The 27,662-nt window shown below is 39.1% G+C and overlaps 1 protein-coding gene across 3 annotated transcripts in view; it reads left to right on the top strand.

The window, feature by feature from the left end:
- The window catches only part of PDLIM5 (PDZ and LIM domain 5), a 125,321-nt gene that overhangs the window by 54,538 nt on the left and 43,121 nt on the right, over positions 1-27,662 (top strand). The window contains exons 4-9 of one of the 3 annotated variants that reach the window (XM_054295567.1): positions 15,227-15,269; positions 16,525-16,874; positions 21,422-21,439; positions 21,737-21,909; positions 23,339-23,375; positions 23,995-24,999. In XM_054295567.1, the coding sequence (XP_054151542.1) occupies positions 15,227-15,269; positions 16,525-16,874; positions 21,422-21,439; positions 21,737-21,909; positions 23,339-23,375; positions 23,995-24,088 (715 nt within the window). In that variant the 3' untranslated portion in view covers positions 24,089-24,999. Of the gene's footprint in view, positions 1-15,226; positions 15,270-16,524; positions 16,875-21,421; positions 21,440-21,736; positions 21,910-23,338; positions 23,376-23,994; positions 25,000-27,662 lie in introns of those variants that run through there. The other 2 variants (XM_054295566.1, XM_054295565.1) reach the window with 2 other exon arrangements.

The following is a 27,662-nucleotide window of genomic DNA, read 5'->3' as shown; positions in this document are numbered from 1 at the left end:
AAGTGTGCCTGCTGTCAATAACGATCTTGGAGGTGATTGACTGAAAGAGTTGCCAGTTATCCCCTTTCCAAGTCTTGGCAGGAAGGTGATGACTGGACAAGTCAGTCATTTTCCACAACATCTTCTTAACTCATAAGTGACTGCTCCATTAACTTTATGATTAAGTGAATGCTGGACTAATATTTGTGTGTTGCATCTCTTGGAGCTGCCTATAAAGGAGCAATGTTGAATAACTTAATTATGTAGCGAGTATGGTTATGGGATTTTTGTATCTTTTGCACTTGGCTGAAGGGAGCTGTCCTGGAGAAGAAAGCTCCTAGTGCAATTTGAGCAAGTTGGAGCAAGGGCAGATGGAAGTTTCCCTTGTGGCAGGGCTGCTAGACTCAGGTGGCACAGTGCTGTGAACAGGGCCTTACATGGAACTTGGGGCAAATTCAAGTTCCACCACAACTCAGATTAACAGCACTGTCATTAATAATAAAGAAACAATAAAGAAAAAAAATCAATATGAAATCTCAGTTACCGTATAGAGGGTGTGTTTTGGCAGGAAATGAAACTAGGGAGAAAAGAATTAGATGTCTCATGTAAGTGGCACTTTCTAGCCACTTCTGTGAAAAGATGTTAGGTTGGGTTTTATTTAGGATCCAGATAATTTCAGAATATCTTATGTGAATTAATAAAATCTGTGAGTCACTGTATTTCTTTTAGTCAGAAAGAAATGATCCTCACTTACATTAGGCACTAAGATTACCTATTTTTGCAGTACACCATGTAGCTGTTGCTTACAAATCCTATGGTATGCAACACGTAGAGGTGAGTGGAAGTAGCATGCCAGTGCTGAAATTAGTAATAATCAATTCAATGTTATTTCTAATAATTTTAAAGCTGGTGAGTGGTGTGGGGGAAAGGTCAGGGAAATCATGAACTGGTTGAATCTGGTGCATTTATCTTGGTAGGAAAGATGGATTCATAACTTAGATGTCTGTTTCTTTTTTATACTAGAAAGGAAAAATGTATTTTGGGATAAAATATGGTTATAAAGTTTTGAATTCCCCTTGATGTGGAAGAAAAAAAGGTTGTTTATTTAATGGGAAAGACTTAATCTGCTATAAAAGATAATGGAGCCTGAGGCTTTTATCAACCTTCCTGGAGAAACATAATACCTTGCAGGGCTGGACCTGAACTGCTTCTGCTATCAACAAGTAATTAGCAGACAGAGCACATTGTTGATCAAGATCTGACTAAAGGACACTGAATCTTTTCCTTCTGGTTGCTCTTTCTTTCTTTGCAGAAGAGAGATGAAAAAGATTGTAAATTGTTTGCGGGTTTTTCTGAGGATGTACTCTTAAATTTTTATTGTAAAATTACACCTTTTATTTTCATCAGTATGGTTTTCTTGGCTGAGGAAGAAGGAGCTTTTTTGCCTCCCATACATTAGCCTTAGAGAATGACCCTTTGTTAATAATAGCTGCACACTGTGGGTGAGGCCAAAAGGATGTATGAGGGCGAGCTGGATTATTGCAAACTTTAGATATTTGCTCTTGACTACCCTTTTCATTGTATAATTCTCCCCAGCGATTTTATTAATGAAAAATGTGAAGAATTCATCCGATTCTTCTCATGATGCACCATGTTCCTGCTGTTTGGTTTTGTATTTTTTTAAACTCCATGGAAAACTTGTCTCATGATTAGTCACTGAATTAAATTACCTCTTGACATTTACAGCATTTGTTTTCCTGCCTCTCTGTCAGTCTGAGTGGGGTTTGCTTGTTTGTGATGCTTTTGTTTGTTTGCTTTAAGTGCTCTTCCTAAAGAGGGTCTGTCAGACTTAGCTGCTACACGTGTAGGTAAGTAGAGAAGGAAATAGGAGATACAGAGGATGTCATTATCTGTAATGCTATTCCCTGCCTTAGATCACTGTAGATTGCTCATGGTCAGGCAGGGAGGCAAAAGGGAAAACTGGCAAAAATGGGCAGGACCCAGGTGATCAGATTTCTTTGATGGTAGATATGAAAGTCTTTCAATGTGGGATTAGAGAGGTTTTGTAGTCAGTCATTTCAAATGCTGTGTTCTTGGACTGGTCAAGCCTGTAGGAAAGTCTTGGGTAGGTGAGGACCAGTCCTGGTGAGAGCTCTCCAAAAATCAGGCTTTGTGGATGTGGCTGCTGGAGTGAAGATGATTATGGGATATCACCTATGGAGACCAGAGGGTGGCTGGCACTATTTTCTAGGTTTCCAAACCATGGTAGCCCAAGCTTTGTGTAACACACCGAATATTTTTCAGGAGTGTGTAGAAATGTTTCCTCATTTTTGCAAAAGACTGCAGAAATCTTAAGTCTTTCACAAGTCAGTGATTTATTTTCCTCCTTGTTTGTGGATGTTTCCTCTTGAAGATAGCAGTTGAGCCAAGAAAAATTGTATTGGTCATTGGTCTGCTTAACATAAATGTGTTATTAAGAGATGTCTGAACAGTTGAGCTTTTCATCTTTGTCCAAAGAGATCACTCAAGAAGTGCATGCCTAAAAATCTATGCCTTTCCATGCCTAAAGATTCTTGTAGGAAGCAGCTGAGACCCATGACTGTATTTGCCATGAAAAAAGCCTTCAGGTAGTAGAATGGGAAGTTGCACTTTTACCCATGGCTTGCCAAGACAATATCTTTTAGTAAAGCAGCATCCATATAAAAATAATTTGGATGATCACAACAGCCTCCAACTGTTTGTAACTAATATGTTCTGCAGTCAGCCACTGCTTTCAAAGCTCTTATATTTCAGGTAAATAATTAAAATGTTCTCCCCATAACTGCTTTTTTTTTGTGAGCATTGAAACAGTGTGTAGGTTCTTCCATATGACTGGTGGGCATTTGCCATTCACGCTCTCAAGTAAAAACCCTCTACCCATTTCTGGTTTAACCTGTACAACCCATACAACACCTTTCTGAAAGTTCAGGGGCTCGTTAGCTAGCATGTAAATTGGGGTGCCATTGACGTTGCTTATTTATTTTAAGCTGTGTCTCTAGTTATTTAGCAAAAGACTTGAGGGAACAATCTGAAGTTGGCCACAGTTTATCTTTACTTCTTAAAATAGCAGAGATACCTCAGTGGCATGATCTTTGGTGACATTTTAATTCTATTGGCACACTTTGAAATATCCAGCTGGGACATCACAGGCAGGCATCAGTTTTGAAGCCTTTCAGATACCATCTAAATGCCAAGCTTTTGAGTAGTAAAATAAAGCATTTATATATAGATTAAACACACAGTAATCAGAAGTGCATTGCAACACATGTCAGTAATTGTGAACAGCTGCATCAGAGCAATGCAGCTGTTAGAACTCCTTCATGGCCCAGATTACATGTATTTGGTCCAAATTACTCATGGGTATAAATGTGTGCTTTTGGGGTGGAATACAGAGAGTCATTTGGGACACTTTCATTTGCTGAAATCAGTCCCTGATTACATTTTATTAAGAGAGTGCATGATATAAGGAGGCTCACAGACATGTCTGAAAATAATCTAACACAGATTTTGCAGAGCAAACAAATGCCACTGTAAGAATTGCATGGTGCTTGTGTGTCTAATATGCTGCAGTGCTGTTGCCTCCCTTCAGGCCTTAGCTGGATCTGCAAAACACACAGTGCTGCAACAGAAGTACCTTACCATGGAGTGTCTGGGCTTGGAAAGGATCTTAAAGATCTGGCTCCAAGCCTTGTCCCTTGGGTATGAACGCCTCTCACCTAGATCAGGCTACTTGGAGCCCTATCCAACCTGGATGTGAAGACTTCCAGGGGTGGGGCATCCACAGCTGCTCTGGGCAACCTGTTCCAGTGCCTCACCACCCTCAGAGTAGAGAATTTTTGTCATTCAGTTGAAGGCCATTACCTTTGTAGACAGTTCCTCACCATTTTTCTAGTAGGCTTCCTTCAGCTATTGAAAGGCTGCAGTAAGGTCACTCTGGAGCCTTCTCTTCTCCAGACTGAATAACCCAACTCTCTCAGCCTTTCCTCATAGGAGAGGTGCTCCATCCCTCTGATTATCTTGGTGAGCCTCCTCTGGACCCAATCCCTGTCCATGTCCTTCCGGTGCTGGGAGCCCAGAGCTGGTGCAGCCCTGCAGGTGGGGTCTCACCAGAGCAGAGCAGAGGGGCAGAATCCTCTCCCTCCCCTGCTGCCCACACTGCTCTGGATGAGCCCAGGAACATTTGGCTCTCTGGGCTGCAGGCATGTGTTGCCAGCTCATGTCCAGCCTAACAGGGTCGGAAACCATTTACAAAATGGAAACAAGAATGCCAGGAGTGCTGTAGCCTCTGCTTTCATCCCAGTGTGCAGCTATAAAAACAATTTGTAGTAACAGCAAATGTTATTCTGTGCCTGTTGCTGAGACATGTTTTGTGCCAGTGAATGTTTGAGGACTGGAACATGAAGTTGACGAAATTCTTTCACTGTGATGGAAACCAGTCTTGTCATTGTTGTTGTCATCATGCTGCCTTGTGTCTTGTTTTTCCCTTGGGGTTTTTATTAGAGGAAGTTTTCAGCAGCCTCTGATTCAGCTGTAGAAAGTTATGTCCTACAAAGGAGACCAAGAGCAAAGCTGTCAAGGTCTCAAGCTAGGAAATACAGGGGAAGCCTGTATTGGTGTGGGGAGCTTTGCTTTGGAAGTCTGATGTGCTTTGCGTGCATTGTAATTTCCTAAGGAATGCAACAACACAGATCTGGTTTTGACTGTGCTACTAATTTACAAAGACCCTGATTAAAAGCTTCCTGAGAATTGCATAACTGTACTGTCTGTAGTGCTTTGGGACACTGATCTTTTATTTTTTGTTTCTTCTCTATACTAGTTATGTAAGGATATGTGTTTTTAGAAAGATCTCAGAAAATCAGTGAAACAATGACCCTCTGCAAACATTAGGCTGAGCTTTCTTGTTAATGCTTTTAGGGTCTTGTGCTAGGGTTAAGTCAAATGTCCATCAAATTCAACAGTCTAGTGAGACTGCCAGAAAGATAGTGAGCTTGAAGAAATTTGACCCAAGTCCTAAAGTATTCTGATCAAAAAGTTTTTAAAGTCCTGTTGGTTGACTTGCCAGAACCTGAAGTAGCCCTGGGATCTGGCAGTTGCTCGGCAGTAATGCGTCAGCAGTGGTGCTTCCTGCACTCCTGGCCAAGTCCAGATAAATGGAAAAGCTTGCATTTTGGAAAGTTTAAACGTTTCTTAAAATATTACTCTCTTTATCTTTGAATTTGAATAGCATGTGAATGTATTTGAGAGAGACACTTTTGTCCTCTTTTTCAGAAAGTGGGGTGGGGTGGATTGTATTTGGTGTTATCTGGACTGTGGGACATGCTTGGTAGTGTTTATTTGAAATCTCCTGAAAATTGACAGGAACAACATTAAGAATGGAAAAATTATTTTCACTGTTTTTTCTACTCTGGGTTCTTAGTGCATCAAAATATGATAAAGTATGGGTAGCTTACCTGACCTAAGGATGCCCAAGTTCATTTTATCTCAGTCAGCTGTGTAATCTGTGTCCTTTTTTCCTTCATAAACACTCATCTCATTATTTGGGTGCCATGAATAATGTTACTTGTCTCTATTTACACTTTTGTTTTCCCACTGCAGACTATGCCCCACACCTGTTGCTTTCCTTTGAAAAACACATCTCTCCAACATGCATGGTTTATGATGCTAACTTGCAGGCATTCTTTAATTATAAAATGATATGTGGTGATCTGTCAAGGGACAGTTGTCTCTAAATGGATTAAAAGAAGCTTAGATGGTTTATATATGGACTATGCCCTTCATATGCTGAAAATAGTTCAAGTTAGCTTGAACTGGCCACATAGTGTATTTAGTACCCATGCAGGTAACTGGTTATTTTCCTAAGCTCAGATAGTTAGTTTTGCACCTCTGTGTATGTGGGATGTAAAGAATAGGGAAAAAACCCTCAGAGAAGTAAGTGAATTGACAAGTGTTGTTAGATAAACTGTTCCCAAGCTCCAGCCCTCAGGAAAGAATGAGACACTGATTAAATAAAACCTGTCCTCTGCCATGCAAGTTCTCAGCTGTTGAGAATCAAAATTTTAGTGTCCTGACTCATCAGCTCTTGCCACCTTTAGTAAACAGTAAAAAGGGAATAAATTAATGATTGGCTGTTTGGAAAATAAATGTCTTCCTGAACGATAGCGATAATGTCATGAAAGCATAACAGTATAAGAAAGACAGGGTGTTTGGTAATGCTGGGAAAAGCAGGCAGGTTTTCAGGTATAAAGTATTTTCTAGAGGTCTGAAAAACTGCTAAATACAAATTGAGTAACACGACTGTGAGTTAAACTAGATATGTATCTGTTGCAGCACCTCATATAAAAGTGAGCGGTAGCTGCAGAGTTGAGTGTCCAAGTACGAGCTGAATTTCACAGCTGCACTGTTTTAAGGGCTTTTTTCCACACAATTTTTTGAATAAGTACTGCCTTTGATAAATTCCAGGATATTGTCAGTAGAAAGTCCTGTCTGTGGCACAAAACCCTATGAGGTAATAAAAACACATACTGTGCCTGTCAAATATTACTCACTTCAGCTATGAGGCAAGATGAAAGTAATGTTTGCAGCATTGTGACAGATCTCAACAGGCTTTGTGATGATCAGATGTTTTCCATCAGTGATTAGCTGCCCACAAAAGCAACTTAATTCATATGCTGTAAGTGTGCTGTGACTGTTACCCCCTAAGTATTTTGAGCTGAGAAGGATGAAAGGTATTTTTTTCAAAAACTAGATGGTGGGAAAGAAAAACTTCATAGTTTGTGAGATCAGTTGGAGTCAGATGGGCTTATTAATTTTTCTCTTCTCTCATGGTTGTTGCAAACAGCAAAAGAATATGAGGACTTTGCTTTATGCACCTTCACTTAATAATTGGGTCCTTGGACAATTTATTGACTGCTGGAATGAACTGTTAAAGGTCTCTGCTGCTTACTCGCTCAGCTTTTGCAGAAAACAAAATAATTTCCAGCTGCAGCTCATAGTGTGATAGTTTATCTTTGACTTCTCTCTCCCTTGAAGGCATGGTGAGACGTGTTGGACACGTTGAGGTCTTGATACACAGTTGAAAGGAAAGGAAAATACAAGAAAACTGCCAAACTGAAGTGTTAGATATCTAGAACTATAGCAGACAGCTATGCTGAGACATAAATGGCTTTTCTCAGCATGTTAGACCTGTAATACATGTTACTAAGCCAATAACCTTAAATATATAACCATATAAACAATACATGGAAATGATGAAGTGCAAGAAAAGCAAGGGTCTGTAGTGGAAAAGTTAACAGCTTCTGGCAAGTGCATGCTCATTAAATTGATACAGTAATAATTCTGGCATGTGGTTTTTAGTGCTTCAGATGTGCTACCCACAGCCAGTGCTACCTGTGGTGGTTTTCCCTTTGGGAATGGCCTGTGGGAGCCCCTCAAACATCTGCTGCAATGAGGGCTGGTTCAGGTGTGTGCTGGTATTATGCTAGGTCATAGGCTGGAGACAGCAATGACAGAACTCTGAGGATCTTGTGATAAACAACTGGGTTTATTGTTCAGTGCTCCCTTTTATAGGGGGTTCAGAATTCCTGTGCTTGGGTAACTGATTGGTTGGGGTCTCTGCACCCCCGAGCTTGCTGGCCAATGCTGTGTCTGCATTTAGAATGGAATGGGATTGGCTGGGGGTCCTCTCTTTGGGTTCAAATCCATCTTAGCATTGCTCACCTCTAGGGACTTTGGTGCTGTTGAGTCAGGGATGGATGAAGTGACTCCATGGTTCAGAAGGTGAAAAAGAGATCCTTTATTAAGAGGTGGTGTCCTTTTACAACCAGCATTGCTGAGGTGAAATCTGATTGATCTCAAAGTAAAAATCTTTCACACTATTGGTGAACTATGAATAGCACACTCTGAATGTACATATCTATAAACAACATGAACAGAAAGAGAGATAATAATTGTTTTCATTCTTCCTCTCTAAGTTTCCCAGGCCTGAAGCCTGGGAGAATTCTCTTTGACTGAACTGAGAATCTCCACAGGACTTGTTTATTTATTTTCTGTAATGAACTGGGCTTAGCCGAATGGGATTTCTGTTCAAGACCAGATTTATGTGTCCAGCTACAGACCACTGGCTGCAGAGTCCCTGTGGTGGAAAAGCCCCTGACAGCCTTGAGTATTCATCCCTTGCTCTGGGATGACATGGGAGGGAAGAGAGGGGTCTGAGAGGCTGAGAAGGACAGAAAATTGACTGGTTTGCTGCTGGGTCCCACTGAGAAGTCAGACAAAAACTTAAAGATATTCCTGACCTTAATGGGAAACAACTGAATCCATAGTGTGTCCTATTAAAATGAGTTTATCCATTTAAAAATAGATTATCATCATCTTTCTTTATTAGTAACTACTGCCATGTCCCTGGCTCTTCTGGAGCAGTTATTTCCAACAGCCATGCAGTTGTGGTAGGCTGTCCACATGTCTGCATATTGTAGTTAGGATGATGCACAGCTTGAAACACCACAGATGGAAATTCATAAACTGAATTATTAGGTTGCTCCTTATATCACCTGAAGTCAGGAAGAAGCAGGAGGTGGTAAGGCAGCTGAGATTTTGCCAGATTTTGGGACAATACTTTTAGAGTCTGGATGGGTGATAGCACTTCCCATGCTGCTGACCTAGTGAAGGACTGGGCTCTTTGCTGTTGCTGCCTGACACCTCAGAAAGAGTTTTCATCCCATTTGGTTAATTGCACTTCCACTGTCCTTCTCAGACTTCCTGGAAGTGATAAATGGGTGAGCTGCTTTGTAGAGGAGAGGTGTTCTTAGTTCCCAGAAGAAGTAAAATATAAACTAACAGCTCTCTAAATTGTCAGATTCTTCATTTGAGGAAGAAATGCTCATTCCCACACACATGCTTAAGGGAAAAAAATAAAAACCAAATAAGGGCATGTTGGGGATTGGGGAGCTGTTTGTGGTGAATTTCCAGTTAAAATAGATATGACTACACTTTTGAGTTTATTTAAACAAAGGAGGTAATTTAAAAGGAGGTAATTTAAACATTAGTCACCATATTGTGGAAAGCACTGGCCAAAATAATTCAGTGCTTAGTTTTGAATTTTTTAAATTATTACTTAGATTTGATGACAGACTGAAGTCAATGTGAAGTTGAGCCCCTTTTTTCAAGTGTTTTGGAGGACTGACTAGATCTGTGAGTTACTTAGACCAATGCTTTTCTGTAAGATGTCTGTTTTTAAAAGGTAACTTGCTGTGTTAAAATTATTATCTAATAAGCACTGATAAACAAAATCAAACGTGTAACTTACAGTTTATTAGAAAACCAGATCATAATACCTTAGCTGTTATGTCAATACTATTACATAGCAAGACAGTTTTAGGAAGGCTTAAAGAAAAGAAAAATGTAGTTATAGCAAGGCATAACTGATAAAAATTATCTTGATTATTTAGACATGCTGAGCTACCACTTGTATCTAGGCTGCTTTATGACTTTTCTAAGACAACTGGCAGCAATCTGCCATACGGGATTCTAGGGCATTGGCAATACTTGGTACTGGGGATGCTTTACCTGTCCAGGCTTTAGCTGGGGGAGTCATGGACAGCTGTGTGCAGATGTGCTTTCCTAGTCAGGGCTAGCCATAACATGGGAACTCCAGATTGCTAAACTTTCTGCCTTCCTGGAAGCAAAAAACATGTTTTTAAAAACCTCTGACAGAAGGTAAGTGAGATAAATTCCGTGGTATTTTTTCCTTGGCTTTTTGTTTGGTTTTGGTTTTGCTGTAATAGAATAAAATATTATCTGCCTGCACTTAAATTCTCTTTACAAATGTATTGGTAGGGTTGCCACAGACCACAGGAATGAGACTATGAGGAGTAGTTGTCTTTGGGAGGTCTTAAAAACAACTAAACCTTTGTGAGTAGGAATACCAAAGCAGAGGGCAGCTTTTTTCTTTCCTAAAATATCAGCACTGTTTATTTTAACACATAATGATGAAATCACAAACCTTATTTAAATTTAAGAGGAGAGACCTAAATTTGATTTGGCCAACTATCAAGCAGCTAGAAAAGCAAGAACATAACTTTTCTTTCTTTTACCTGACCTAGTGCTTCATTGTACCCTGCTGTGCTGGGGGAGGCACACTATGAGGATGTGAAGTATTCTATAGTGTAAACCAAATGAAAACACATTCTATTAATTTATCCCCTTTTAAACTTAGGGAAAGTGTAGCATCTGTTGGGAGTGACTCACAAACTAGCTCTGTTCTAGTGCCCAGCCACCCTCTGGGTGCAGCACCGACATTTCCGCTCTTTGATTGTAATTAACGCTATTTGTCATAATTTGGTATGTTCAACTAAATGTAACCTAGCACAATAAACTAGAACAAGGGGAATGACTGATGAAATAAAATGTTGACACCCATCTCTTAGCAACCACAACGGCCAGAGTACAGATTTGAAAACATTGCTGTTTCTTAAGGCAAAAAGGAAAGAAATGTGGTTTTTTTGCAGTGACTGCTACAGATTCAAATTTTCATTGAGTTCTAGTTTATGATGATTTTGCTGCCTCTGCTTTTCCATGTGTTGGGCTGTGAGCAGGTTTGCCATCTCAAGGCCACAGATGCTTGCCCTGGCAAGATGGCTGAAGTGCTGATGTACCAAGTGATGTTGCCTAGGGCAGTGTGTGCTTCTATAAAACTGTGAGAAACACAGTTGTATGGTTTTGTATTAATATATGCAAGAAAACCATTTCTGAAGGTGTGTAAGTTGCAGCAAGAAGCAAGATTGACAATTTAACAATTTTCCTGTTCTTCTATTGTTGTGAGCCAGAGCAAAATTGGTAAGAAACGAATTAAGTCTGTGATGGAGAAGGGGCTTGTGTTTAAGAAAGGAAGGAAATATATTTGGGTTGTTCCTTTTTCTGTGCTTTAAATTATGTCTATGTTTGTTTTTATTCAGATAACCCCTAGTGAAAGTCATGGCTTGTTATATATGTTAAATGCTTTCTGCTTGTCATCTTTGTTCCACGAGTTGGCTAATTTACAGAAAGAAAACTTATTTAGCTTTCTCCCCTGTCAGTTGAAGTAAAATGAAGCTAACCAACAGAACTGCAGACTACAATGGCAAGACCATGAAAAATTCAGGTTTTCACAAGGAAGATGTGACCAGTGGCTTTTCAGGGATGTAGCATCTGCTGCCAAAACTTGTCTCCTGATGATTCACCAGCTAGGGAAAAGGAGTTAGTTTTGAAAATTGGAAGGGCAGGATGTGAGACAGGAAGGGAATCCTTCCTCTTTTCCGTCCTTCTGTTAGAAAGGTTCAGTTCAGAACAACAAATAAAGTTCAGAGGAAGTTTTCCATCATTGACTTCATTTGGTGGACTTGGCAGTGTTAGGTTATGTCTTGATTCAATCTTAAAGACCTTTTTCAACCTGGATGATTCTATTACTTACTGAAGGGGCTGCACCTTCTTGTTGTATTTCTCACAAGAGTTTGAACAATCCTTCTGATTACAGAAGTATGAAAACAGGAAACACAGCAGCTATATTAGTACCAGAATTGTGCATTCCCTTGTTTATAGAAGGACTCATATAAGCACTGTTACCTTCTTGTGACTTCCCCATTGAGTTCTTCATCTGCGTTTTCAGTTATGGGTACATTACAGTCGCCTGACTAAGGGGGTTTAAATGGGTGGGGGATGATGGGGCTTTAAATGGAGTTCAGCAGAGACAGCTCTGACATGTTCTTTGGATTCTAGGTTCAATGAAGATTTAGAGATTTAGTGGCTGAGGGTTTGCTTCCATAATGTTGATTATTGAGATAACAGTGTTGCCATTGATGAGCAGTCTTTGGAGGTGGTGTATCAAATTGTACTTACTGCAGAAGCATGAAAAAGTGTAGTTTTAGCTTTAATAATGTGATTTTCCACTTACTGGTAACTATAGAAGGATTCTGTCAAAATGCAAGTGTCTTTTTTTTTTTTTTTTTAACTGGGTGAAATACTTGGAAAATGAATGCATAATAGGGGAATTTAAAGAATGAATAGTTTTTGCTGGGCCTACTGCTTACAGTCAAGGGTGGACTAATTCATTTTCCTAATAAGGCTGCTCTGGAAGTTGGAATGTTTTGAATTACATTAAATGTCATGAAAGTATTCGTCAGAGAGGATTGTCTTGTGGTATGTTTAGACAGCAAATTTGATCATGTTTGGTCAAAATGAGCTGTTTACACAAGCTAAATATAGCTGGGGTTTTTTTCTCCAATAAAAAAGAAATTACTGATGTAAAAGCTGTGCAAAAAAATTGTGCACTTTCATTTTCAGTAATAGTTTGTCAGTTAGCAATGACTGCAGCTGCTGTTTTTGTTGTTTATAATAATTCTTATGAAGTTTGATACAGTAATCGTTTGCCAAGGCCTTTGTGTGAGTTGTTTATAATAAGCCTAAATACTGAGCTCTTACGTCTTTGCTTTGTTTGTATGTTATCGAAAGTATTGCATAAACTAATATGCTGAACTGCTAGTTTTAAATCATTCAGAAAATACCATGCTTCAAGCCATCCTGCTTTTTCTAGTAAGTAGTAACAGGGAAAGTGTGTCATCTCACTCTGAAAACTTTTATCATCAGTTATTCATACATTCAATGGGACCAAACCTGCATGAAATCCTAATATGTTTAATTGCTAGGTGGTGAGTGAAGTGCTAACAGCTAAGGAATATGCATGATTCTGCAGTTTAATTACTATTTGGCTGTGCTGTTCAGTGGTATCTATGAAAATATTGTGGAAAATAGCCCTGAAGGAAGGATTTTCTTAAATGTGTGTGTTGGATGTGCTTTGCTTTTCAGCTTGAAATGTGCATTTCCTTTTGTACTGTCTTGTCTAACCACCATGCATTTTTCACATTATGATCTTGGTAGCTCAGTGTGCTGGGTGAGCATTTTCCTTTTACAATATGGGATAAATCACAGATTTTTTAGTCTGATTATGGTCTGAAGTCAACAAGGCCAAGTTAAACTGTTTTCAGTATGTCTGGGGCACACAAATTTATGTCCTTGGTTCAACTATGTTTGTGGGGAAAATGTTATGTTGTCTGTCTGTTTGAAAGGAACATCGTGAACATTTTGGTTATCAAGATTTTTTTTCCCCACCTTTTTTTTTCTTTTTGTATGATATTTTTAAAGATGAATTTTGAAAAGTATGTCTTCTGATCATCTGGTAATAGTGGCATGAAATCATTTTTGCTCAGTGCTGTGTTGATGACTATAGAGGCAGTGTAATCCATTCCAAACTCAAGTTTTATTATTTTGTAAAAAACAAAGAAAAATAAATGTGTTCCTTTTATGTGACTTAAACAAAAGTCCAGTATTAGCAAAGAGAAGATTTTTTTCTCAAGTGTGAAACGTGGGAGTTGGCTTGAATAGTTAGTATCTTCCTAATTCTTCCTATTGGTCCAGCTTGATAGATACATAAAACATTTCAAGTTACTATATTAAAAATGAACAGGTGTATGTAAGGTAGAGATGGTCTTAAGAAAGAAATAATGCAAATTCCTTGTGTATTGGCATTATTTTCTCCCTTCTTGTTGCTTTTGTTGCTGCAAATTGACAACTCTGCAATTAGGAGTGATTAATGATGCACCCCAGCACTGTGGAGGGCCAGAGGTCAGGCTTTCATAGGCTGCACACTCTGTGGGAAAGGGGAGAAGGGACCTGTTCCCCAGGGCAGACAAAACCCTCTCTCTGTTGACAATTGCTGTTGATGTGGACATAATGTGTGTCAGCAGCCATGCACGAGTGGGGAAGGCCAAGTGCAGAACATCATCTTCTCATGCTATGCATTTTTTCCTTTATTTTTTTCCTTCTTTTTTAATTTTTTTTCTCCCTCCTGTCAGCATGGCACCTGGTTTATATATATTTCCATTTTTTGGAAGGTAGATACTGAACTTGCATCAGGATTCCTGTTGCTGGGATCTGATGAGGCCTGAGGGCCAAATGAATTTGAGGGAAGGAATAAACATTGTGAACAAAACAGTTAAGGGGAAAAAAAAAAAAAGAAGACAGAATGAAAAATTTTAAAAAAGAGTTGTTAAAAGGAACAAGTGTACCTAATTCAATTGTAGCTGACCATGTTTTTCTGGTAAAAACTGAAAAGCTGGTTTATGTAGTAGAAGAGGTTTTAAAATTGTAGCATCTTTTAGCTGATTTCCAGTTAAATGAACCTTTTTGCCTCCCTAGCAAATTGTCTTTTGGAAATGAGAACTCAGCTGCAGTTTTCCAAAACCTTATTCAGAAAATGTGTCAAAAATCCAATTTTCTATGAGAACAGCATGAAAACACTCAAGTGTACCAGCAGCAATGTTTGCAAACAAAATGTTACTGTATCAGATTTTTTACTGAATTTTTAATTTTTTTTTATTTTAGTGCATGTGTGTGTATTTCTGCATATAAATATATGCAAATCTGAAAAAAAACCCTCGATTGAATGAGATGCTTTTTACCTGTAACACGTTGCCATTTCAATTTAGATATAACAAAATCTGTCAATTCTTTATCTACTTAATCCTTTCCATTGCCATACTTCCTTTCCTTCCCACCCCCAGTAATCTCAGTGTGCCCATTGTTTGGGAGAGATTTTTTTGCCATCTACTATAGAATTGTGGTGACATTAACCTTATTTTTGAAAACCAATGACTGTGTAAAAATTTTCTGTATTATTTAACTTGCCAAGTTCTTTGGGAGGATTCGTTTTATTCTAAAAGGAAGTGTTCTGTTTTAGGCCTGTATATGGGCTATGCACTGTTTAAAATATAAATACTGATAGATTGATAAATTGATGAGAGCTGTGAAATTATGTGACAGTTTCTTGTGAAAGAATGAAGAACAGAAACCAGTTTGGAGTTGAAGTCTCTGAAGTGAAGATACAGAATTATGAATTTATAAATCCAATAGTACTTAATGCTAGATGCTAGACTTCCTAACATTTTATCTGAAATTAATTAGTTCAGTTTTGCCTTTTTGTTGTATTAATAACAAGGTTGTAGATTTAACTTGAATTAATAAGGTTAATTAAATAACAAGGTTGTAGATTTAACTTCTTGTTTCCTATAGAGGAAACAAAACTAAATATTTTATGTAAGGATGGATGGATGTGGTGAACAGTGAAATGCTTAAACATTAAAAAATATTTTTCCAATTATGTTTGTTTTTTCTTTTCCAGAGTGTCTTCTATACAAAAACCTGATCATTTTCATGTGACAAAGGTATGTTCATCATCAGAACTAAGAAATGTAGCATGTGGCACTAACTGTCACCCATCTGTCAAACCCTCTTGTGGATAAGCACCAGCATTCAGACTTTCAGTATGACATGCTTGTTTTCCATTGTTACATTGAGAGTATTGCAGCATTGGATCTTTGATTACTTTTTTCCCCCTCCTAAAAAAGAATAGAGAGGGCTGGAAATGATTATCAAAAAGAAAAAAAAAAGGTGAATAAATGTTATTCTCCAGCTCTTGGAACCTTTTTTTTAAGATATTGCTGGTGTTTTCCCTCTGTACCTGAGAGAGAGACAAGCAGGTAGAATTTTTTTGGCACTGATTTTTAAAATTTTTTGTGGGGATTTGTTTATTTTAATGGACACTGAAATCTTTCCTGGAATTTGAGAGAAGCCTATCCAAATACTACAATTTCAGAGAACAAGTCCCCTCACTTTCCTTAAAGCCCTGGAGAATTACTTGTTCCTGAATTCTTCTAAATTTTTTATTCTATGCAACAGTTTGAAAATCCTCTTTCTGATAAAAATGCTGTTTGCAAACTTGAAAATACTTATAAATAGCCAGTACTTGAAAAGCCTCTGCCGTGGACATAATTAATTTGTAGTACATTACTGTTCTGCTGACCATGACCTTTAAAGGCCACAGTTTGGGGACACCAATGTTAAAACGTAGTTCCCAGCACAGAACCCCAAGCAAACAAGAAAATCAGGTTTCTTGAGTGTATAATCTGACATGGGTGTGTGGAGACTTTGGGGAGTATCAATGTTCTCTGCTTCTGCTCTTAAAGGTCTTAGCAGCAGATCAGTGTGTGAGCACTTGCACATTCCATTTGTGTATGGGGAACGTGTGTATCTCAAATTGGGTTTGAGACATGGAATGTGGATTTTTCTACAAAGCTCTGGTTTTTTCCACATGACTTACCCGCTGGGTTTTGCAACAGAGCGGTGTTTCAGTTTCTTGTGAGTTTGATTTGTGGAGTGTTTGTTTTGGATATGGCAAGAGGAGCTAGTGTTGTGGAATTCCATATTGATTGTGCATGTTGGGATCATTCCCTCTCCTGAGATGCACGGCTCAGGTTGTTTTCCTGTACATTTCACGGCTGCACTCTTGGTAAAGCTTGCTTCTGTGCTTCACGCCAGGTGGGTCATCTGCCCTGAGAGCAGCTAAAAATCCCTGCTGAGGAATGTGCATGCGTTTGCCGTGGTTTTGTGTGTCTCTGTTTTGTTTTTCATCCCACGTAGGCAGAACCTACCGAAGTAGTTAAGCCTGTGCCCATTGCCTCTGCTGTCGCACCCAAAGCCACTGCCACTGCCAGCGTGGCTTTCAATAAGACACCGAGGCCGTTTGGAGCTGTAACCTCCTCCAAGGTCACCTCCATCCCGTCACCGTCCTCCGCCTTCACGCCGGCGCAGGCTGGAGTGCATGCTAACGCCAAGCCTAACGCTGAGCCCTGGCCGCCTGCGCCGGCCGCTCCTAAACCTGCAGTTCCTGTCCCACGGCAGCACGGCGCCGCCGACGGCGCCCAGGACGCAGCCGAGGGGCCGCAACGAGGAGGCAGAGACAACCAGGGGGAGAGTAAACAGCAAAATGGGTAGGTGGGATTTCGTTTTTTGCTGTGAGGGTCTTTCCTCACAGGAAAAAAGCCGGGCTTGTTTGAGGGCCGAGGAAAACACAGCTTGGAGGAGTTGTTTACTCCTCAGAAACTATTTTAAAAGTGATGCTTCAAAGGGCACCAGCTAGACTTTTGGTGATGGTTTTTCTCCCGAGTGACATGTCAGTTTATAGAGTGTCACGGCTAAATTGAACAAGGACCGTGGAATGCTTTACATGATGTGTTCTATCACCACGTTCTGGACCTTACAACAAGCCTGGTGTTAATTTCAATGTCCAATCTCACTGTGTATTTTGACACCCAATACAGTGACTGAAAGCAGCAGGCACTCAAAAATGCAGAGCAGTCTGTCAAGAAGGGTCAATGGGTGCTGTGATGGCCGGGAATGAGACGCTCTGGAAGAACAACCGTGACCCTGGCACAACCTGTAGAAAAATGTCCCAGAAGGGAGGCAAAGAGACAGATCTCACTAATTCCCTGCACAACACAGGGGAAGCTTTAAGATGTTTTCTAGGAAGCTGATGGGGTTAAGCATTTTTTTTTTGCAGTGCTATAATATAAATACCTCCACTTTAAATTTGACCTTCACCCCAAACAAGCAATGCAGATTTAAAACATGAGTAATTTCCTTATTCAAGTAATTGTTTATGTCCAAAGTGGGCATCAGAGACTCAACATTTAAGGGACTGTTGGAGACATAAAACGCTTTATCTAGTGTAGCATCGAGACTAGTAAACAATAGATTAGTAAACTAAATTGAGCCCAGGAGCAGTCCTGGGAACTCAGACCTGCAGCAAGGTTTTGCCCGGAGCTGCTTTGGACTCTCCTAGAAACTCCTGGGCAGAGTTTGGGAGCTGTAGCACCTCAGAGACTGGTTCCCAGTGCCTGCTGTGCTTGTGGGAGAGGAGGAGGCTGGGCATGAGCAGTCCCATACCAGTTGGCCTCTGTGACCAGCAGTTGAATTAAGTAATAAAAAGGGCAGGATTGGAGCTGTAGGTTTCTCTTCAGTTTTAAGAATGTGAAACCTGGGCTTAAAAGCTAAAAGCTGTGGTTACTATTTCCCATCCCACAAAAGAAAGAGACTGGAAGAATAGGTCTTGTGCCTCTCTTCTCTGATATTCTCTTAGTGTAGAAAGTATATGAAGAACCCTACAGAGTCGTAAACATGCATGCCAACTAAAATACTGACTGAATTGCAGTTTCAGATGAGTTTCTTATGGGATAAAAAAAACCTACTTCTTCAGGTACTTATTCTCTTTATGTTGTAGTACGAATATTTTCCATGTGTTGGACTCATAATGCAGCCCCTATGCATTTTATATTGCACTGTAGCCATGGTGACTTAGAGCCCTTTCTTAAACAGATGATGGCAGGAATCCACTCTGCAAAAATGGGTTGAAATTGAGAGATCCCAAGGACTTGCTCACTGCTGGTGCAGTTGTTGAATACACTTGGCAAACCCTCTCTTATCTTTCCAGGAATACTGTTTTAGCAAATAACTGTGTAAGGAGTATTCAAAAGCAGCAATTAATACTGAAAAAGAGGAACAATAGCAACAAAATTAAGTCTCCTGGAAGGAAGCGCTGCAGGCACAGAGTAAGCACTTTACAATCAAGATGGGATGACTGGGTGAGCACTGCTATGTGCCCTACCTTACTAACAGGATGAATAATACCATCAAAGAGGATGAATAATCACAGCTGAGAGGCGAGGAAATCCCTCTCTCACTGTCAACCTTGTGGATCTAGTTTAGAAAAGTTTGAAAACATTTCAGATTTGTAAAAACCCACTTTATATTGCAGTCCTCCCTACAATATGGTGTTTGGGCTAAGTGTCCTGCAGTCCTAAGGCACAAACCAAAAACGAGCGGACAAACCCACTAAGGTGGTTATATTGGTCTGCTGCTACACTACTTAATTTTACCTAAAAAAGTTAACTTTCTGCAGTGATGCTTGAGTATTTCCCAACTGAAAATGGTATCAATTACATCTATAAAATATCACAAACATTGAAGTTTGGAATAATTGATCAGTCTGAAATGAATTCCATTTTGTTTCTGTGGCTTGTATGATTCATTTTCTCAAAACATGCAAAAAACCAACTTGTACATTGTTCATAGATGGCATTGCTTAGCAAATGCAGTTCTTTAGACATGCACCTTGTTATACTCACAATTTCCTCCCTTCCTCTTGGCTTCCCTCGAAAAACATTCAGGATATAAACTATTTGACTTCAGGATGGGAAAGGAAGTTTAATTTCCCTTGTTTAGTTCTGCCTTAGAAAGCAAGCAATTTGCCTTCACTAGCCTATGTGCATTTGCACTTTTATCAAGACCTTTTTGCCTGCTCTTGCATGAAGATGTGCCTGCTGCTTAAAACAGGTAAGATGTCCACAGACTTCACTCAGTTAAAGTTCAGCTGGACAAAGATTTTCTCTTATAGGTTTTCTTATGTTTGTAAGTTTGACTTATGTGATACATGGCTTTACCAGAGCTTGGATTTGGAAACTCCTGTACTATTTTAAGAAGCAAAGAATTATTTAACACATCAAATACTTTTTTTTCCCTTGCAGATAGCAGCAGCGACAAAGTTAGTATCAACAGCACTGGACTTGAATTATGGTTATTTTTCCTATTGGAATAACCAGCATGTATTCTGGTTTTGCAAAATTTCAGCTCTTACAGAGCTACATATTTAAATTTTGCAAACAGCTTCAGCTTTTCTCAGTGTAATACATTATTTTATCTGCATTGGACATGATGTGACTTTGCTCTCCACTGCTACATTTTGCAGCTCATTTTTATTCTACAAAACATTTGTGTGGTGTTTGTGTGTACTGATAAATTCTTGGTGCAATTCTTGGTTCATTGGTGTTGGTAATACAACTAGTACATGATGAAATACAGTATAAAGATAAAATTGCTTTGAGAACTGTGGAATGGAGGGCTGGATTCTGAATTGATACAGGAAAAGAAAACTGATGTCCATATAATGTGATTTGTGCATATTAGGATGATAAATCATTGAGTTTTATTGGCTTCTCTCTTCTCCCCTTGCCTCAAGGCTGAGTTAGGAGAGATCCTGTCTCCCTGAGGTTTCCTTTGTCTCTGGCACCACCTTGTTGCCTCAGTGAGTCATTACTAGTAGACTCTTAAGCCTTACAGAGGAGACCAGTAGGACCAGAGAAGTCAGTGGGATTTTTTTCTTTATACCACTTTGGTATATAACAAATGTAAAAGACTGCTTATTTCACTGGGGTACTTGCTAGAATTCAGTAAACTGCATATAAATCATAAAGTTTTCATGTATTTCCACACCTTTAATTACTGCTTTAACTTTCTCATTTCATTTTTGCTATTAACTGTTTAAGATGCTTTACTCCATTTTTCTCTGTTCTCCATCCTGAAATTGCCACTGCCTTTGTTTCTATACCTCTTTCTCTATTATCAACTTTGATATGTGATACATGCTCTTCACTAATGCTGTGTGTCAAGAAATTAAATCTTTTGATTTAATTTTGTACTGTACCTTTCACATTCTTTCAAGTATTAAATATTTTTAAAGCTTAAGTTTTTACTAATGCATTCCATTTAATGGGTCTGATTCTTACTTGTTAACAGTTAACATAATTCCTCACTCATTTTCCACCTTTCTTCCCCAGAATTACTCTGAACCATTAAAGTACAGTGAGGAGGTAGTGTCAAAAATAAAAGTGACTTCTGAAGTTTGGTTGGTTTTATTAGAAATTTTATGTCCTAGGAGCTAGTTTTTCACAGTTTTCCTCCTGTAAATTGTGTAAAAAATAAATGTACACTTTAGCAGGTCTTAGAGATTAATGCTTTGGAATAACAACTGTAGAACTTAGGAATAATTTATATAGTTTGAGTCTTCTGTTCCCTTTCCCCAAGTTTCCCAAATTGACACATTCTTTACATCATTTAATGGAATCAAAGCTTTTAGATCCTGTACTCTTGAAAGTCATGCTAGTGGAAGGATTGATAATAGTCTGTAGTGAAATTTCCAGGTGAACAATTACCCCACTGCTTTTCTTTCAAAGAGGGTAGCTCCTCATTCTGCCTGAGAACGTGGCCATGTATGCTTTCAGATGGCCTGGTTCTGACCTAGGCTTTGCCAAGTGCAAACCACATGGTGTGTACTGGTGGTCCTTGCGTGTGCACACATCTGTGCTGTTTCTCTCTGGAGCTAAAGGGAGAATTTGTCAAGGGGCACCTGATCTGACCTAGGTAGACTACTCCGCTTTAACAAAACAAATTTCCCTCTCATGCCTATTGGGAAATCACCATGAGTTTAATTAAAGTATGTGAGTTCTGTGCAGTGGTTTTAGTAGTAGAAGTAGAATATGGCTATTATTTGGATTTTAGTGCCCTTTCTCGCAAAACTAATTAGAATAATTAGCTACATTTCTGTTTCATTTCAGCTTTCTGACTTTTTCTTCTTTTCTTTTTTTCCTTTTCCTGTTCACGCTGGGAAAACTTTCTCTTGCTGTCTTACTCTGTCGCCTCCAAGGAAAAACCCACCCAAACGGTAAAAGTCTAAACATGTAGATGTCTTGATAATGCTGTCTTTTACTGTTTCGAGTGTTCCATCAGTGAAACAAGGAGAAATATTTCAGAGGGTTATTTCAGGGGTTAGAGTAATTGTAAAAGGTGTGTTTGGTTCAGAAAACTACATCTGTGTTTAGCTGGGCCTCAACTGCTGCCCTTCTGCATCATAGCACAGTAGCTGCCCTTAAATGCTGTGAAAAGTCGCCCGTGCCTTTGTGGCCAGAGCGAGGTGCTGTGTGCAGCCTGGCACTCACCGCTGTGTCTGTCCCTGGCGCAGCCCCCCACGGAAGCACATCGTGGACACCTACACGGAGTTCTACCACACGCCCACGCACAGCGACGCCAGCAAGAAGCGGCTGATCGAGGACACCGAGGACTGGCACCCGCGCACCGGCACCACCCAGAGCCGCTCCTTCCGCATCCTCGCCCAGATCACCGGCACGGATCACAGTGAGTGCCCCGGGGCCCCTGGAGCAATGAGCCATTCCCCTGCACACACTGCGTTTTTAAAGCCGGGGCTCAGGGGAGAGAGAGAAAGGGAAATATAATTCTAAAATATTTCCCTCTAAATGTTACTCTAAAATAGAGAATAAAGTTAAGCCCTTCCGTTACTAAGTAGTTCAGGCTATATGCATTGCTGGACATTATTCTGGATTGAGCTGAATTAAAACATTCTAGATAAATCCTAAAATTTCCATTTCTACTCCCAAAGATATTGAAAGATTCATATTTGTTATTTCTTTTCCCCCTGTATCACCAAAATGGCGACATTCCTGAGCAAATTTAGTGCTTCAGAAAAATCAGGTGTTTTCTGGCATGTGGGAAGTCTTTGTCAGTCATGCAAAAGTATGTGATCTGCGATGATGTAACCAATCAGAAACACAAATCCGTAGGTCCTCAGTTTATTCGCGGGTTATGCTTCCACCCTCTACTTATGCTATGGTGTGATTACATATATTGGTGGAGTGGAACAGGTGATGTGGTGAAGGTCATTCCCAGTCATATAATTTTATGCTAAAACTTCAATTCCATGTTATGCTGTCAGCCATAAGTCACTGGCTGAGATTTGTGATTTTGTGTGAAGGCCACCGAAGTGCTGTCAGGGGCTTTGAGCTCTCATTCTTCAGCTCTTCTGAGCTAGAGCTGCAATAATGAAGGCATTGAGGAAATTGGTCTCCTCTCCAGGGGGAGATTTGATTAAATCAGCTATTTCTAGAAGCCAGTGATAACATTTCCCAGACTAAGGGTTATTGTTTGTTTGTGATAAATATTCTGACTTTGGACTTGATTGTTCTGTGGTCCTGTGTTCAGTTCCCTTCATCACTCCTTGTAAGGGCAGAGTATGGGGCCTGAACATCAAATAACATGTTATCCAGTAAAGATGAATTTATCATGTTGACAAATGCTGTAAGAAAATTACTGCGACTAGATTTGCCAGCCTTAAAATCAGGACTGGGAATTTTGCATTATCCCTTGTGCAGATCTCTAGAACCTTGGTGGGAAATAGCCTGGCTGCAAACAGATGCTTGGATTACCACCTGATATCAACCCACTGGATGTTCATCCAAAAGAAATACCTCTTAACTTCCATTCAACTTCACCTTCTCAAATCACCTTTCTCAATGCCAGCATGGGGAGTGGGCCAGGGAGAAGGACAGAGACCAGCAGAGCCACTTTTCAGCCGTCCTGCTAGCAAAGGGGCTCTTGAAGTTCATGGACATAACTCCTGTCCATTGGGGCGGATTTAGAATCAAAGAATCCTAACAAGCCTTGTTGTAATTTGCTGCTGTAGTGAATGCATTGGCACAGCAGAGAATGTCAGTGTTGTGGTACAGTGTCTCTAGTGTCCTAGAAAATAAAAATTTCTGTTTCATTTCAGTGAAAGAACCCGAAAATGAAGCTGGGAAGAAGACTAAGTGAGTTTACATTCTTATTACTTTAATACATTGCATGTTTTAATTCTTAACTTGTAATGTTTGGTGCACTTGTGTGACATCTGGGTGTTTTTAAAATGTTCCTCCCCTTTTTGCCTTTTACTTCAGCATGTCAAAATCAAGATCTTTTTCTCCATAGACAAACCTTTGTAAAAGCTGTTGGTGTAGTCCAGTAGTAATGTTTGTGCAGGACTTTGTGTAGAGATTTTCTGTAAATTTGAACCACTTTGGTTGCCTGTACTAGGTCAGCTTGTGTTTTCCTTTTGCAAGTCTCATCATGCATTTTTGATTTTGAGTGTGGATCTGATTGCAAGACATAGCTGGGAGGTATTGCTGTTCTGGCTGCAAGTGAGGGTCATCTGTCTCCTTGCTTTGGGATAAGCAGTGTTCAAAAGGAGCACCAACCTTTGGCTAAATCTAATGGTTCTTGAAGTCAGTGAGACTTTCTTTATTGGCTTTGACTAACACTGGATCCAGCTTTTTGACAGAGAGGAAGACAATGTGATAGAAATAGTGCATGGAGTTTGCATGCTCACTTGTGAAACTGCTTAAGACAAACTTTCTTTCTTTCTTATTTTTCTTCTATCACTTCTTTCCACAGGGAAAAGGTTCCCATCCACGTCCTTAGCCCCAAATACACAAAATTACGTGACTGGCACCATGAAGTCTCAGCACGTGTTCTTAATGTCCAGTGATTTTACCCAAGTTGCAAAAGCAAAATAAAAGCACTTCCTTCCTTTCTTCTTTTCCATCTGCTTTGCAAAAAAAAAAAAAAAAAAAAAAAGAAAAAAAATGAAAAAAAATGAAAAAAGAAAACATGTTTCAGTAGCCTTTCTGCAGAGAAATTCTAGCCTTTTCTATACTTTTCTAACACTTTCCTACTGATGTGTAAAAAATGAGATGAAATGTTTTTGTGCTAATCATTAGTTGACAAAAAAATACATATTTAAAACTTAACAACTTGGGTAGCTGAATCTCCCATTGTGGGGGAGGAGATGGCTGTTTCAGTTCTTTTTTCTGACTGAAAGAAGTCATTTGCATTGCTGAGTTTGAGTTACTGTAGGCTGTTAGAAAGCAGAAAATGTTGATCAAATGAATAAGAAATTGTGTTACCTTGATTCTGGGGCTGGGGGAAGAAGATGAAGAGAGGATTGTATGCACCTATTTCAAATAATCGTACTTACCAGGAAAAATTATCTTGGATTTCATTAGATTTTCAGCAGGTCAGTTTTAGAGTGGTTGTAAATGTTTTACAAAGTGCAGCAAGAGGACAGACTGCTTTTAAGCAAAGAAAAGAAAAATTAAAAAAATATTTTCCAATGTTTTGAATTGAAGTGAAAGCTCAATATAAAGATTCTGCTGCTTAGGCTGGTAATATGTTCATGTTTTGGAAAACTTAAAAAACAATAATTGAGCAGAATGTTGCTGTGTAAGAGCTTCAACACATCTCCTAGCAGGGACAAGATTAGACAGTAGTATTTATTTATTTACAGAGTGAAGCTTATGGGCTTTCTTGTGTTTATGAAAGCTTCACAGCCCTGTGGTTCTCATGTAAAATAATGTATTATAGTAGCTACACATCCATTAATTTATGCATTTTGAAGCTTGGAGAGTATTTTAATAAAAGTTGCTTTTATCTTAGCTCTGTCTGTTTTTCTTCTGAGTGTCTTGGACTCCTTGAATGGACTCCTTGAATATTCTTCTCTTGCATGGGGCTGACATTTCATGGAACCTTCACAGCCTGTAGGGAGAGAAACAATTAAATCCCTGATGCATAGTAGAAACAGTCTGAATTGTTTAAAACTATCTCAGTATTTTACTTCCTGACCATCCTAAAAGTGGGGTATGTGTTTGTGTTGTTGAAATTGACACGAGATTTGCAGAAATCAATAAAATGGTTGACACGAGATTTGCAGAAATCAATAAAATGGTTGACCCTTGGGGGAGTAAGAATTATATGAAGTAAAGCTTGCTGTCAACTTTTGCAGTGCTTTTTGAACCAGATAACATTTGAGACCTCAAACAAAGGTGATTGTGAAGCACATGTAAAAGCCCAGTTTCTCACAACTGCTCAGTGAGAACCATTGCAATTGGTTTGGGTTTCTGCAGCTGGCCTACACGCTCCTCTGATGGAATTGGTCCTGTGAACAGATGCTTCTGCAGAAGACTTGGCAGGGTTGTTTCTCTTTCCTTGCACAATGTCAGAATTTGAGAGGACCTTTGGAACCATTTTAAGTTTGATTTTCCTTTTCAGATGGTTTATGCTGCTATACAGTACAGCAGTAGCTTATGGTATTTGTCATTTTATCTTTAGGAAAAGACAAACAGAAAATGGAGACTTCAGGTAATAGATAAGTTATCTAGCACTAACAGTCACCAATATGGATGCCTAACCCTGCACAGATTTGCCCTGGTAATGATAGCCCAAGGGATGTCACCTCTTGCACACTTTTTAGGTTAACTCCTCAGGGACAGTAAGGGAAAACATTCACTTCAATAATTTCACAAAAGAGTGTTTGGATGAGAAATGCCAATCCGTTTAATTTCCATGCTCCTCCATCACATAATTTGGCAGTGAGTACTGTGTTACTAAATCCAAGTGTGTTACTGAGTGCACATACACCACAATATAATAATTTGATTATTGAGTACTGCACATTAAACTGGGAATGTGAAGTAGTGTATTTAAATTGTTCTGCTGGGCTTATATAATTTCTTTATGAACAGAACCAAATGTGAGCATTTCAGAGACCATCAATGCAATGAAAACTGTGAAATGTTGGAAAGGTTATCACTTAGATTCTCTGTAAAGGCTTCTTTTTAAGGGCAAAATGATTTGACCTTCAGACATTTTTACGTTCTGGAGATCTCCCTAGGTAATGAGAATATTTTCATGTTGTTATTAAACTTACCATTATGTTTCTCTATCTTACCAGCTCTTATCCTTTTGAAGGGTGATTTGCTGTAGTGAGAAAAAGAATAAACGCTCTCTAAATAATCAAAATAATAGAAGCCTCTGTTTTGAGTAAACATAGTCATAGAGTCCATCTTTCAGGGATATGAAAGTAGTTTGAGAGAGACAGCCAAATTATTAGTTTTCTATAAATTCATTGTAAAAACACCACTATTTCCAGAGGTGGTTTATGAATGCATGAAATTAATTTCATTTATTGCTTGAAAGATGCCATCTCTTCTCCCAATATCCCCATTGCGCAGATCTTATTGGCATTCAATTTTGGATGTTTTCTTACTGTTCTCAAAAATGGACCACTTTTTCATTTGTATCTGACAAACATGCCCTGTTTCATGTCTGATTCCCAGCATGTGTCTGATCTTTGAAAACATTATGAGTGTTTTTTTATATAAATGAATGAGCTTTAGAGATCTCCTAGAAATATCAATGTGACAATGAAATGGAAACTTCTCTTTCATCAGCGATCTTCAGTAAAATATCCCAATTTAATAATATTCAGCTTTTCAGGCAGGCATTGTCCAAGACAGATGTTCTGTGTGGTTTTTACTATTGTTTATTTCTAAACTGTCACCCACTAGGGATTTTTGTTTGGATAAAATAGATTTTTCTCTGCAACAGCTGGAAAGATAGGATATAGAAAGAGGAAAGCCCCCACTGAAATGTATAGATTGCAGCTTTTAAATCAGTTGTTTAAAACTTAGGCAGTGTCTAGCCTTAGTATAAAGTTTATGTGGTTTAGATTATTTCTATTCCTGCAGTACCCTATTTCCAAAGTGTTTGTTTTAAATGTTCACTTTTAACCATCTCCTTTTGAGCAGCCAGCTCTGGATTTGGTTTTGGCCTTAAATTGTAAAGTCAGTTCATTGTCCTGAGTGAAGATTTTCCAGATTTGTAGTTTAGTTGATCCACAGTGACTGGAAAATATTTGTCCTACTCTCACTCAGTCTTGAAACAATCTGTCCTAAAATCATGTATTTGCTTTTCTCTCCCCTATGTCATAAATATATGTAAAGCCTGCCTGCAGATCTACCTGATGGAGCAGGAACCCAGGATACCTGTATTAATATTGATAAAAAATCCATAGCTACCCTGACTTTGGAGATGCCACCTGCACCAGAATTTCCATCCACACCTTTACCACCTTTGAGGTCTGCTCCCTGGTCATTTTTAAATCTGTTCAATAATTTTCAGCACTTAAGGGTCCCTATTCTAATAAGATACTTAATTCTGCATATTAACATAAGAAAAAAAAGGCAGAAATGCCTGCTCCTGTGGCTAATTTAGTCTGCTCAATA

Source organism: Melozone crissalis, unplaced genomic scaffold (genome assembly GCF_028551555.1).
Source record: "Melozone crissalis strain CALT ecotype California unplaced genomic scaffold, PUWL_Pcris_2 ptg000006l_1, whole genome shotgun sequence".
NCBI classification, from domain to species: Eukaryota; Metazoa; Chordata; class Aves; order Passeriformes; family Passerellidae; genus Melozone; species Melozone crissalis.
The sequence above is the reverse complement of the archived record's forward strand: the minus strand, read 5'-3'. Positions and strand labels throughout refer to the sequence as shown.